General features: G+C 42.3%; 1 protein-coding gene across 4 annotated transcripts; it reads left to right on the top strand.

The window, feature by feature from the left end:
- The first annotated feature begins 323 nt into the window (after positions 1-323).
- Positions 324-13,627, top strand: LOC103654967 (probable histone acetyltransferase HAC-like 1). 4 transcript variants are annotated; one of them, XM_035967579.1, is made up of 17 exons: positions 324-912; positions 1,000-1,232; positions 1,602-1,707; positions 1,848-2,124; positions 2,460-2,960; positions 3,655-5,435; positions 6,095-6,391; positions 6,486-6,764; positions 9,133-9,261; positions 9,350-9,550; positions 9,712-9,854; positions 9,935-10,247; positions 10,393-10,532; positions 11,909-11,987; positions 12,067-12,456; positions 12,614-12,831; positions 12,947-13,627. In XM_035967579.1, exons 2-17 carry the CDS (start codon positions 1,042-1,044, stop codon positions 13,053-13,055), a joined length of 5,154 nt encoding a protein of 1,717 aa, XP_035823472.1. In that variant the 5' UTR covers positions 324-912; positions 1,000-1,041; the 3' UTR covers positions 13,056-13,627. The 4 variants fall into 4 exon arrangements, with proteins under 4 accessions (XP_035823472.1, XP_008680003.1, XP_008680004.1 ...); XM_008681781.3 differs by having other exon boundaries at positions 3,649-5,435; XM_008681782.4 differs by having other exon boundaries at positions 324-919.
- The last annotated feature ends 402 nt before the right edge of the window (positions 13,628-14,029 follow it).

The following is a 14,029-nucleotide window of genomic DNA, read 5'->3' as shown; positions in this document are numbered from 1 at the left end:
AAAAATGCTTTCAGTTTTATACTGCGAGAAAGACGGTTTTTATAAAAAGCTGCTTTCTAGATCTAGCCAATGATTTAATTTTTAAGAGATAAAAGCCAAATATAAAAGTAAAATCAAACGCACCCTAAAACTAACTAGGGAGCTACAGTGATGTTCTTTTCATAAATAAATGTTATTTTGTCTGAATTGCGTACCCATCGCTGCATTGGTATTAACGGACCCGTCTGAAAAAACCGAACGAACACACACGAGCGTCCTCCAAAGGCGAGGCGGCGACGGCGCACGTGCGTATAAAATGAAGCGAGCCCAGACCCCAGAGTCCCGAGTCCGCTACTGCCTGCGCTTGCTATTTTTGCACCCAATCGCCCCCGCGTCGCATCCGCGCCTAGAGAGGAGAGCCGCCATTCCCCGGGCCCCATCCGCAGCGACCCGCCGCGCCCGAACCCGCGATTGGTCGACGCCGGTTCCTCCTTCACCGCGTCGCTCGCAGCAGGCCCCCGCCCCGACAAATTCCCCCATTCCCAAATCGCCCGCGAACTCCCCGCCGCCCGCCCCGCATCATCGACCTGGTCCCGCCGCCGCCGCCGCCGCTCGCCGCCGTACGGAATCTCAGGTACCCCGTCGCCGCGCCCGCGCCCGCCACCCTCCTGGCGTGGTCCTGCCGGGCTTCTAGGGTTTCGGGCGGGCCGACCCTAGGGGGTCTGCAATTCGCGGGCCGGGCTCCACGCCCCGCGGCTCCCCCCCGCGCCTCGGTCGCCGATCGCCGCCATCTGCCCCCGCGCGGCCCTGGGCGGAGCTTCCACACGCTGGCCTGCCTACTACATGCGGCAGCTGCCACACTGCTGCTCCTGCTCGATCGGGACTCGCCCCGCCTCGGATTCCGCGCAGGATAGACCGTTTCCTACTACCGCGGTGTGTGGTGTGTGCTGGAACAAAGCTTGCTCCTTTCGTGTTTGTTACTTGTTTTTCTCCTCACTTCATTCTCCCACACGCGCCCAGCTGCCGCACGTGGGATGACCTGACCCTCCGCCTGCCCCCAAGATGAATGTGGGACATGCTGCCCACCTGTCCGGGCAGACAGCGCACATGAATCAAGTTCCTGGCTCCGGTGTTGGCATTGGTGTTGGCGGCTCAGACGGGCTACCGCAGCACCAGCCAATGCAGGAGATGGCGGCGCTCTCAGGAATGGACCAGCAGTTTGTCATGCTTCGGACCGCTATGCGCGACAAGATGTATGTTTTCGCTACTGTTGACTTAAACTTAATAGTCCATCTGTTGTCAGGCATTCAATGCACTGAGTTAGTGAGCCTCGGCTGGCTGAACGTCCGCATGTCTCATGATACCAAGTGGCTGATCCAAACTATCTATATGCCCCAACAAAAATATTACCTTATCATACGTTATGCTTATAAATTTATTTCCTTGCCATAATTACGAATGCGACAATGGATGCATTGTTTGTGTCCAAATTGTCTTTCCTTGGACCCTTTTGAGAATTGTTGATTTCCCTCCCTATAATCGCCTATAATATAGTTTGGTGACATATTTTTCTTCAACCCGATAGAAGGTATGTGACATTTTTTTTTTTACTATTCTTGCAGATCTGACTATATAGGAAGAAAACAGTCACCGGGTGATTGGCGGAAACGGTTGCCTGAACTGGCAAAACGGCTTGAGGAGATCTTGTACAGAAAATTCCCAAACAAGGTATCACCATCCTGTTCCGTTCATCTTTTGCAAGGCTTTGTTGGTATACTAGAGATCAAGTATATTTCTGGGGAGCAAAAATAAATTCTTGCTGCTTCATCACCATTCTGTTCTTTTTGGTTCCTGTACTGTTTGAGCAGCATGAGTACTACAATATGATGAAGGGACCAGTTGAGCCACAATTGCAATTTGCTATCAAGACCTTGAGTGCTCAGAACCAACACAATCAACAAAACCCACAAATGACAAGGCAAATATCATCGTCCTCTAGCTATGGTGCTATGATTCCTACCCCTGGTATGACGCAAGGCACCAGTGCAGGTTCTAGGACTCCTTATGTCACGGAGACCAATGCTCTTTCATCGTCTGGTGCATGCATGGTTCCTCAGAATGCTAACATGGGTACCTCAATGCAAGGTGCATATATGTTTACTAGTCTTTTGGCCTGTTTTCTGTTACCTGAAGTTCTCTAGCGGTCTGGCCCTGATCTAGTGCCTGCGTGCTGAAAAAGGAGTACCTCTTTGAGGGCCTCACTCTCACATATCTGTCTTTATTATACTAAAATTGCTGTTGTTAATCTGTAAACAGGAAGCATGCCTTTTGACATCTGTTGTTTTGAAATTGGTTTGGTCATTTTACCAAGAAGTCAATAAGCTGAACTTATGCAGTGCCTAACTGGCCCACCACAAATTCTTAGTTTTATTTTGCCAGTCTCTTTATATGCTCTGCTCACTCTTAATTCCTTCATGCAGGTCCAATGTCTAACGGGTACCAGCATTTAAATACCAACATTTCACAAAATTCTACCACAAATAATGTCGAATCTACAATGGGTTCAGTTGGCGTTCAGCGACAACTATCTCATATGATCCCAACTCCAGGATTCAGTAATCAACAGAATGTACCTTCAAATCCTGACTATTCAAATGGAACTGGATACTTCAACGGTGAGTCAGCTGTGGCGCCACATATGCAGCACCAGAAACAATTTCCTAGCAACCACAATAGCAATCAAATTCAACATATTGGGGGACACAATAATTCTGGGATACATTCAAGCTTGCTGGACAACTCATCTGCCTATGGTTTATCAGATGGCCACATGAATGGTGGCATAGGAGTGCATGGGTCAAATATGCAGCTAACAAACAGGACTACTGCCCCAGAAGCATATATGAACATATCCTCTTATGGCAATTCGCCCAAACCTATGCAGCAGCAATTCAATCAGCACCCTCAGCAGAGAATACCGAGTAAGCTTGCTGCCTTTTGGCGTAGTGTTCTCTCTTTCACTGCCATCTTATGGGTGTTTCGTCCTATAAGCTATAACACGAGGTTTTGTTTGCAAAGGATACCATCAGTAAGTCTCAATAATTCTATAGTTGAAGCTTAAACCTGTATATTATGCATATCATATATACATAAAATCTAGTGTCACCCAAACTAACTAGTTCGATTAATATTTAACAGGTAGCAAACACAGAAAAGTAAAACCTCCAGCTTCTTATAGTTCCTTGCTGCCAGAATTGCCAGTCTTATAAGAAATGCATTGCCTGTCTTGAGGGAGGAGGGTGGTGATGCTTTTTACCAATAGTATCTTAGCACCAGCCTGGATATCTCCAGATGGAGCCTTGTAGGCATGTATGGTTTTGCTGTTGATAGTTCAACAATTATAGATGATATGTTATTAATGAATAATGTTTCTAAATAGTGGCAACATGACACACACCTCTTCTTTCTGCAGTACATAATTGAGGGGTGTAAAGTTCTCTTAAGCATACACCTATATGATCTTTGCTTTGGGAGGCGGTACAACTCATTTTGTAAAGTTGTCATGTTACTGTTTCTAGTTGACTGATTTCTCATGCATTTAGTTCTCTTCACAGAATTTAAAAAATGTGGCATTGTAATGAAATGAATTCAATTTCTTTTTGTGTGTAGCATCAGTTGATATGGCTGGTTCCGGCAGCTTTTATGCTATTGGCTCTACCCCTTTAACCACAGCAAATAGTCAGAGCATGAATGTTGCAAATTTACAATCTAGATCAAGCATGAATCAGATGTTGGTTTCCAATCAGCTAAACATTCAGTCCGTCCAGCAACAGTCCCAGATAAAAAATGGGCCTTTGGATCAAACAGAGAAGGTGAATTTTCAGTCAACACAGCTGACTCATGATCAACTACTACACCAGCACCCAATGTCGCAGCATCAGGTGCAACCTAATTCCCAGTTTATTCAAAATCAGTATCATATAAATCAGCAGCAGCCAAATTCACAGCATCAGCAGGCTATGTTAAGGAACAATTCCCTTAAACAGTCTCAAATGGCTTCCAACCATTCAATGCAACTGCCAGAACAGGGGACTCTGCCACACACTGAACTAGTTTCTTCACAAGCTAGTGATCCTGCTGACCTTCCAAACTTCCAGGGTCAATACCAGCAAAGAAATGCTCTTGACAATGTTAAAGGAGGGCAGATGCTTGGTCATCTATCTAGCTCTCAAAATTTTCTTCCTTCTGCCTCACATGGTTCTCAGCAATTGTTGCCCTCTAATCCGCAGCTTGATAACGGTTCAAATGCTGTAAGTTATGTGCTGAAAGGATCACAGACAGAGCAAATGCTGCTTTCTCAATGGCAGCCACAAACAATGGAAAAGGCTCCTGTCGCTACTAATTCATCACTCGAAAAACAAGTACAAGAAGATTGTTGTCAAAGAATAATGTCACAAGATGGAGTACAGCAACCATTTTCATCAGATTGGTGTCTTTCTAATGGCACTCTCGCTTCTGTTGATCCTGCAGTGCCAAAACCCACAGCTGGAGGGTTTGGGCAGGTCAAGAGAAATATTCATTACCTCCGTCAGATAAAGTGGTTGCTGTTGCTGTTTCATGCAAAAACATGCACATACCCTGTTGGAAGTTGTAAGTTCAATGGTTGTGTTCAGGTGCAGGAGCTTTTGAACCATTTTCAGAATTGTCAAAGGAAAGATTGTTCGTACAGGAGTTGCACTAAGTCAAAAGCAATGTCTCACCATTATAAAACTTGTGTCGATGAGCAATGTCCTGTGTGCAGCGTTGTAAGGAAGTTTTTGCGCCAATCAACTGAACAGGCATCTAAGCAAAAAACTCTTGAGTCTAGAAAACTTGCTCAACAAAATGTGCCTCAGAGAATCATGAACGGGATAGAAGGTGATAGAATGGATGTTGATCCAATGTCAGCTGAAGCGTTCGAGGATCAACCATCTGTTCCAAAACGTTTAAAGATGCATCTTCCATCACTCAGTGGCCCAGAAAATGATATCTCTGTAGTCTCCAATCATCATGTAAACCCAGGCTTTCTATTGCAGGAAGCACAGCCTGAGCAGCTTGAGCACAATAATAGGACAACATATCTGAAACGAGAGGTAGATGCAAAGGCTGACATTCGGGCTCCTCAAAAGCCCATAAAAATAAGTTATGACATTGATGAAAATGTGACTACATCAAGGCATAATGTGATTCCTGGTGTTCCCAGTGAGATGGACTCTCATATCAAGCAAGAAAACTTGTCAGTTAACAAAGAGACAAGTGAAACTGCCCTTGAGGTTAAAAATGAAACAAATGATCTAACTGATGCGACTGTGACTAAATCAGGAAAACCAAAAATAAAAGGTGTTTCTATGATTGAATTGTTCTATCCAGATGAAGTAGATGTACATATTGACAGTCTAAAGCTGTGGGTTGGTCAGGTATGATTTTCTTAACTGGAAGTACCCACATGCATTTCATTTCCTTTGACTAAATCGCTGGACCAATAATAAACTGTAGGCTATAGGGTTATAGATAACTGAGATTTGCCACTAGAAAGATGTGGTTCATGCTTGCCTGTTAGCAATTGGGGTAGGTTTAGAGGTGAAACCCAACATGATCCCTGGTTATGAAAGGCTTTCACCAATGAGCAGCAATTTGTCTCCCCCTTGTGCCTTTTCTACTTTATTAACTAGACTATAATATATAATATAATTAAACAATGGGGTTACAATGTAGTATTGCCAAGCTCTATTTTGTAACTTTAGGGAAAACTCTTTTCCTGCCATGGATTAAATGATATTTTAGTCCACTCCTTGTTTTCTGATATGGATGGGACTGGCAGGAATTTATTCTTAGCTTCTAAGACATCGTAATGTGTGTTACCGTATCTTAACAAATGAAGTATTTTGCTCTCTCTTTGTCAGAAGTTAGGAATGATCTTTACCCTGTTCCGTTTTGCAAATACAACAGTTTTTAGCTAAAACTGCTCTTCATACTTCTGTTTTGTAAACTGTAATAATGCTCCTGGTGGAACTTGTGCATTAACTGTACAATGTATTTTTGAGAGGAGCTAACTTTTGCGTCCATCGTTTGACAGAGTAAGGCTAAAGCTGAAAAGAATCAAGCTATTGGTCATTCTGAGAATGAGAACTCTTGCCAGCTCTGTAGAGTAGAGAAACTTACTTTTGAACCTCCACCAATGTATTGTTCTCCTTGTGGAGCTCGGATAAAGCGAAACGCACCATACTACGCTGTAGGTACTGGTGATACACGCCACTATTTATGTATCCCTTGCTACAACGAGTCTCGTGGTGAGACTATTGAGGTTGAAGGTCAAACATTTCCGAAGGCAAAGTTAGAGAAAAAAAGAAATGAGGAGGAAACGGAAGAATGGGTATGTTTTGCAGTTCCATTGATACACATAAAAGCTCAAAAGTTTCTAATATTTTTCTTTGGTGCTAAACATTTTCAAATCATGCATTCTGCAGTGGGTTCAATGTGACAAATGTCAATGCTGGCAACATCAAATTTGTGCTCTATTTAATGGAAGAAGGAACGGTGGAGGACAAGCTGAATATACTTGCCCCCATTGCTACGTTGAGGAGGTCAAATGTGGGCTGCGCAAACCTTTACCACAGAGTGCTGTTCTTGGGGCAAAAGATTTGCCAAGAACTGTTCTTAGTGATCATATAGAAGATCGGTTATTTAAACGACTTAAGCAGGAGAAACAGGACCGTGCAGCTGCTGCTGGCAAAAGTATTGATGAGGTTAGTGATACTATATCTTCTTTGAGGAAACGGTGCCAAATAAATCAACCTGAACCTATGACCCATATGTTTATGACTATTCTGTAAAAAACTCACCACAGGGGGGAGATGCCCCCCTGAATTTGCCTTAGGACTGATTTGGTGGATAGAGATCACGAGAGGATCTATGGTGGAGGAATCCCCTTACTATTTAATTTTGAATAGCAAGGGGATTCCTCCCCCATGGATCCCCTCGTGATCCTGTCCACCAAATCAGCCGGATTGGAGGGGATTGAGGGAGAAATTAGTTCATTTCCCCCTCAATCCTCTCCAATCCTGCCGTGATCACCTTGTCACCAAATCAACCCTAAGAGGATGTATCAGGGACTTAGGGTTCGAACACAGACTGGTAAGGGGAGAACCCCATGAGCACGTCTCTTACCGGCATAACTTGCAAGAAGTTGGTGTTTATTCTGCGAGTTGTCTTCGATTTGTAATATGAAGGATTAGAAGATTGACACTAAATTAACAAGCAGTTTCTTTGTTGTAGTTTGGATACTCAAGCACAATGAGCTTTGTTTATTTACCTGATTTTGAGTTCTTGGCGAAACATATTATGACACGGCAGTTTCCTTAGTGTAGTTGGGAGATTCAAGCACAATGGGATTTGCTCATTAAGATAAAAAGGTTTACTAATCAAGAATTCATTACTTTTATATTTTTGTCAGTACAATATTTCTCTTTATCTACAGCAACAACAACAAAGCCTTTTTGTCCCAAGCACGTTGGGTAGGCTAGAGATGAAACCCCATATGAAAACCTAAGAGCTCAACCCCTAAAGAAAAGAAAAGGGAGACAAAGGCAAAGGAGAACCGAAAAACGACGAAACGGGGAAACACATAAAAAGAGATAAAACCTACAAGAACCAGCAAGATCTAAAGGGGCATAAGAAAAGGTCAAACAATTAAGGAGGAAAAGCGAAACTACAAATCAGGGTTCTGGCACGTGAATTGCACACTTCCACCCCTTCTTATCCACGGCGAGCTCTTTATCAATATTCCACTCCTTTAGGTCCCTCTTCACAGCCTCTGTCCACGTCAAGGTTAGTCGACCTCTACCTCTCTTCACATTCTCGGGACACCTAATTATTCCGATATGCACTGGTGCCTCTTCAGGTCTTCGTTGGATATGTTATGTCCAAACCATCTCAAACGATGTTGCATAAGCTTCTCCTCAATTGGCGCCACTCCTACTCTCTCTCGTATATCATCATTCCAGACTCGGATCTCTCCTTGTGTGGCCACATATCCAGCGCAACATACGCATCTCTGCCACACTTAGTTGTTGGACATGTCGTCTTTTAGTGGACCAACATTCTGCTCCATACAACATAGCCGGCCGGATAAGACACCCGCAGCTTGCCGCCACTTCAACCATCCAGCTTTAATTCTATGACTGACATCCTCATCGATGTCTCCCTCCTTCTGAAGCATTGATCCTAAGTAACGAAAAGTGTCTTTCTTGGGTACCACTTGCCCATCAAGACTATCATCGCCATCCTCATACCCCATTGGCACTGAAATCACACTTCATATACTCTGTTTTAGATCTACTAAGCCTAAAACCTTTTGCTTCCAGCGTTTGCCTCCATAATTCCAACTTTTGCGAAACGCCACTCCTACTCTCCTCAATAAGTACCACATCATCGGCAAAAAGCATACACCACGGTATATCTCCTTGTATGTCCCTTGTGACCTCATCTATCACCAAAGCGAAAAGATAAGGGCTCAAAGCCGACCCTTGATGTAGTCCTATATTAATTGGAAAGTAATCGGTGTCTCCATCACTTGTTCGGACACTTGTCACAACATTAGTGTACATATCTTTAATAAGATTAATGTACTTTGTTGATACTTTGTGTTTTTCCAAGGCCCACCACATTACAGTATTTCTCTTTATCTACAAAGATAGTAATAGCCTTTTGTTGGGAGGTGGGATTGCTGCCTATCAATAGGAGAATATAGGTGAACTGCAGATAGCAAATAGGCTGGTGGCTTCCAACATCACCATAGGTGAAGTGGACAAGAACCATTGCACATAGCAGGTTTCCTCTATTGATGCAGAGCATGGTTTCATGAAGTGGTTGGATTTCTTATTTGGGTAAATAGGATGACACAGTAGATAGCAGTCAAAGTTGTCTTGTTAAACAATTATTTATTTATTTACTTTTGTGCTAGATTTCCTTGTATACATACTATTAGGTACTTTTTTCCGTGTACGAACTACGAAGCATTATGCTGCACTTATTCTTTTTGCCATCAAATTTGATTCCTGGTATGATGTCCTTTCACTCCATCAAGTCCACTTCTAATTATGCCTTACTTGGTAGATTCCTGGAGCGGAAGGACTTGTGGTCAGAGTTGTTTCATCAGTGGATAAAAAGCTGGAGGTTAAACCACGTTTTTTGGAAATTTTTCAAGAAGACAACTACCCTACAGAGTTCCCTTACAAGTCCAAGGTAAGAATTCATTCTTGTCATTTGAAGCATGAATCGTAGTTACACTCACTAATTTCTGCAACACTATTTTTTATGAAATGTTGGACAGGCTGTTCTCTTGTTCCAGAGAATAGAAGGTGTGGAAGTATGTCTATTTGGCATGTATGTTCAAGAATTTGGTGCAGAATGCTCTTCCCCGAACCAGCGCCGTGTTTATTTGTCATACTTGGATTCTGTTAAGTACTTTAGACCTGAGATTAAAACAGTATCCGGAGAGGCCTTGCGTACATATGTATACCATGAAATTCTGGTAATTTACCATCCATGCTGACTTTTTGTTGCTAGTACAAATTTATTGCCTTACCAGGTTTTGATCAAAACTGTCTACGAGACCATACAACAGGAAACCTTTTTTCTTCTTCTTTTTAGCTAGCATTTGTTCTGGGTCTAATCTGCCCTCACCGTGTACAGATAGGATATCTTGAATACTGTAAGCTGCGGGGGTTCACAAGTTGTTACATATGGGCTTGCCCACCTTTGAAGGGTGAAGATTACATCTTATATTGCCATCCTGAGATTCAAAAGACTCCGAAATCTGACAAACTGCGTGAGTGGTAAGCCTTAGGTGTCCAATTGGTCTTGTTGCTTTTAGATCCTCCACCATTTCTAATGTCTTTTACTCTTATCCACCCAGGTACTTATCGATGCTTCGGAAAGCTTCTAAGGAGGAAATTGTTGTTGAGCTGACAAATCTATATGACCATTTCTTCATCACTATGGGGGGATGCAAGGCTAAGGTGACTGCTTCTCGCTTGCCATACTTTGATGGAGATTATTGGCCAGGAGCTGCAGAAGATATGATCAATCAACTCCGACAAGAAGAAGATGACCGTAAACTTCAGAAAAAGAGTAAGACAAAGAAGATTATTACAAAAAGAGCTCTTAAAGCTGCTGGCCACACCGATCTCAGCGGGAATGCTTCCAAGGATGCTATGTTGATGCAAAAGGTAAGCTTCTTTGATTTCTGTGTACTTCCTGCTCTCATAAATACTCTAAAGTATACTCCTGTTCTTCTCTCCCACCCTAAGTCTCTTTTTTACATACTTGAATTTTATATTAATTGGGTAACACATTTTAATTTTGTGCATGCAGCTTGGTGAAACCATATATCCTATGAAGGAAGATTTCATTATGGTCCATTTGCAGTATTCATGTAGTCACTGCTGTACCCTTATGGTGTCTGGAAGACGTTGGGTTTGTCATCAATGCAGAAGTTTTTACATCTGTGACAAGTAAGTTTATTTCTTTGGCAAAAATTGGACCATGCTGCACTGCACATGTTTGATTTATGATTTATTAATCCTGCTATATATTTTCCACCAGTTTACAATTATCTTCTTTTGGCACATGATCACTACATATGTGACTTGGCTCCAATAATTTAATCATGATTCCATGGAACATTTTATTTTCATCTGGACACTTCTGTCTTTCTCCTGCGCTATTTTAGACCTTATTATCTCCTTCTTAATATATTTAAGGCGCAGTTCCCCTGCGCTTTCGAGAAAAAAAACTTCTGTCTTTCTCATAAAATTCTTTTATTGTTTGTAAATTTACTATTGGTGCTTAAATAATCTTCGTTTCATCAAAATGTTTTTCTTGAACAGTTCTGGTGATTAGAAAAGTTTCTATTTTTTGGTTAGAACTTTTTCTTTCTCAGACCATGTCTCTTTCGTTGGAGCATTTTCCTAGTGCTTAGAACACTTTATTTTTTCATCGAAACAGTTTTTGCTTTGCTCAGATCAATGTCTTGGTGCTTACAACAATTTCTGCTTCGGGTGTACAGATTATTGTTTGAGGTGTAAAATTTTCTATTCCACATGTGCAAACTCCAAAGTTCAAACCAATATATTATTTGTTCTGCTTGCAAAATGTTCTTGTTTCAGGTTTATATATTTTTGTTCAGTTTTTTTGTTTCATGAGTTTATAAGTGCATTCTTTGTTTGAAATTCGAAGTGTACAAACCTTGTTTCAGCTAACAAAATTTTCTTCACAATGACCTTTTCCAAACAGCTTGACATTTAATGATTTAACCATATTTGTTTTTTAATATTGTATTTTATATAGATATTTTAGTGTTCATTATTTTTGTTACTCTTCATTGGCACAAAGTCTTAGCAAATAGAGTAAATGACCAGACACCCTAAGTCAATGTCTTCCAAAAATTGGACCACAACTGTATTTAGGGCTGGATAACGATCCAGCTTGCCTCTGCCCGTTTAGCTCATGAGCTAGGCAGTAGAATTCACAGAAAACATAATTTGTACATTTATCTAAAACTTAGGAATAACAGTAATGCAAATTTGCAAAAACAACTCATCCATAAGCCTTAAATCAAACAAATAGATTAAAACATACCGACATATATGAATACAACAATGCACTAAATATTACACCGTAAATTCATGGTTCATACTCTACCATAGATGATGTATCCATTAATAATTATCCATGTATCCATTTAAAACAAAGTGATAGCATCGTAGTAAGTACATATCTCCAAGGTCCAGGTCCAGCTTGTCTTGTATAGAGTTTTTCAGGATGGATAAGCTATATAATTTTTGTTTGTGTTCTTCTGGTGAAATTGAATATTTTGTTGGTCCACCAGGTGTTATGACGCAGAACAGCAACTTGAAGACAGGGAGAGGCACCCGTGTAATAGTAGAGACACGCATATGCTCCATCCGGTACTATACCCTTTTCATTCTCAGTATAGAGCTGGAGCAAATAGACTCTCAAGATATGTCTTGATTCTCTCTTTTCTAGGTTGATATTGTTGGGGTGCCCAAAGATACCAAAGATAGAGATGACATCTTAGAAAGCGAGTTCTTTGACACCAGGCAGGCATTCCTTAGCCTTTGCCAAGGAAATCATTATCAGTACGACACGCTTCGCCGCGCAAAGCATTCGTCAATTATGGTGCTATACCACCTGCACAATCCAACTGCGCCAGCATTTGTCACTACGTGCAATGCCTGCTGCCATGATATCGAAACTGGTCAAAGCTGGCGGTGTGAGATCTGTCCAGATTTTGACGTGTGCAACGCTTGTTTCCAAAAAGGAGCGGTTACTCATCCTCACAAGTTAACGAACCATCCATCAGCTGCTGACCGTGACGCTCAGAACGCAGAAGCTCGGCAAATGCGTGTTCAGCAGGTAAGCCTTGTAGTTGTTTGCCCACCCACTAGCATCATGCCCTTGTTCCACCATTGCTAAAAGACGTGGTTTAAATTTGGTTATTTGTCGCGGTGAACCGTTCCAAGTAAACAGTATATACCTAAACCGGATTTCCTTTTTCATGATGGTGCTGCAGCTAAGAAAGATGCTCGATCTCCTGGTACATGCGTCGATGTGCCGCTCCGGCAGTTGCCAGTATCCCCACTGCCGAAAAGTAAAGGGACTATTCCGTCACGGGATGCAGTGCAAAACCCGTGCTTCGGGAGGATGCGTCCTCTGCAAGAAGATGTGGTACATGCTCCAACTCCACGCCCGGGCTTGCAAAGATTCAGAGTGCAAAGTGCCACGGTGCAGGTTTGTCCACGCCCTCCATCCCATCTCATCCTCTTGTGTCTCTGCGGTTTACTACTCAGTGTAGCATTGCCATCTGCGATGTAACCTGATCCCGCCTGTGGTAAACTATGCACAGGGATCTGAAGGAGCATCTCAGAAGGTTGCAGCAGCAGTCTGATTCCCGGAGGAGGGCTGCTGTGAATGAGATGATGAGGCAGAGAGCGGCGGAAGTGGCCGCAAACTGAGTAGCTGCCTCTGTACAGGGGTATATATCTTTGTGGAAAGAGGATAGGAAGTACGCAGGGCAACAAGAAAGATTGGGGCGGTTGAATTTGAAGGGGGGGATTGGTTGGTGAAGACGAAGCGCTTCAACGTGGATTTCTTATCCTCTGCCCCGTCGTCCTCCAAAGAGCTCAAGAAGGCACACCATTACTGATGTTAGGCAGTGCTAACCAGCCACACCCTGCTCACGTTGTCTCCTCAACCCTTGGGGGTGTGGTGAATTCTTTGATTTGACCTGGTGGTGCTAGCTGGGCTGAAGTGAGCTGATCTCCTCGTCGCCGGGTGTCTCTGGACAGTGCCAGCCGTGTAGTTCTGCTGAGACATTTGGTTAGCCGCTGATCTTCCCCCTCACCACTCTCCTCTCGTCTCGGTCCAGGATAGATAGGAGGGTATAGGTTAATAAAAGAAAAAAAAGGGTAAATAGGGACGGGCGTTTATTTGTTTATTTCTGCCCCCTTCTCCCATCCATTTTGTAGGACTCAACCTTGATAAAAGTGTAAAGCAAAGTAATCTCTCCATGTCTTCTCTTGTTCCAGTGCTGCTCCATAGATCGTTGTTGAAAGTGCAGGTGGCCCAGGAGGGACAGATTTCTGTGTGGTATCTCGGAAGCATGAATCATGTGGACTATCTATAGGATTCATGCTTCCAGGTAGTGTGATGCTTTGTGCCCACATTCCTGGCAAAGGAGATTTTTTTTTGGGAAACAGACTACTTGGCTACGTAACAAATATTTTTGGTTTCACTTAACTAAAGTTTACGTCACATTGAATATTTGAATGATAATTATATATATTAAATATTGTTTAATTATAAAACTAATCATAAATTATATATATTAAATATTGTTTAATTATAAAACTAATCATACAAATGATGAATAAAAGACAAGATAAATTTATTAAACATAATTAAGTTTATATTTAATATTTATAACAAT

Source organism: Zea mays, chromosome 4 (assembly GCF_902167145.1).
Source record: "Zea mays cultivar B73 chromosome 4, Zm-B73-REFERENCE-NAM-5.0, whole genome shotgun sequence".
In the NCBI taxonomy this organism is placed as follows: Eukaryota; Viridiplantae; Streptophyta; class Magnoliopsida; order Poales; family Poaceae; genus Zea; species Zea mays.
The sequence above is the reverse complement of the archived record's forward strand: the minus strand, read 5'-3'. Positions and strand labels throughout refer to the sequence as shown.

Excerpts from the sequence above, each read along its gene's own strand:
- LOC103654967 (XM_008681781.3), top strand. The coding sequence starts at position 1,042 with ATGAATGTGGGACATGCTGCCCACCTGTCCGGGCAGACAGCGCACATG. Across the intron at positions 10,533-11,908 it reads AGTTTTTACATCTGTGACAA|GTGTTATGACGCAGAACAGC; the intron begins GTAAGTTTATTT and ends TTGGTCCACCAG. Across the intron at positions 12,457-12,613 it reads GGCAAATGCGTGTTCAGCAG|CTAAGAAAGATGCTCGATCT; the intron begins GTAAGCCTTGTA and ends ATGGTGCTGCAG.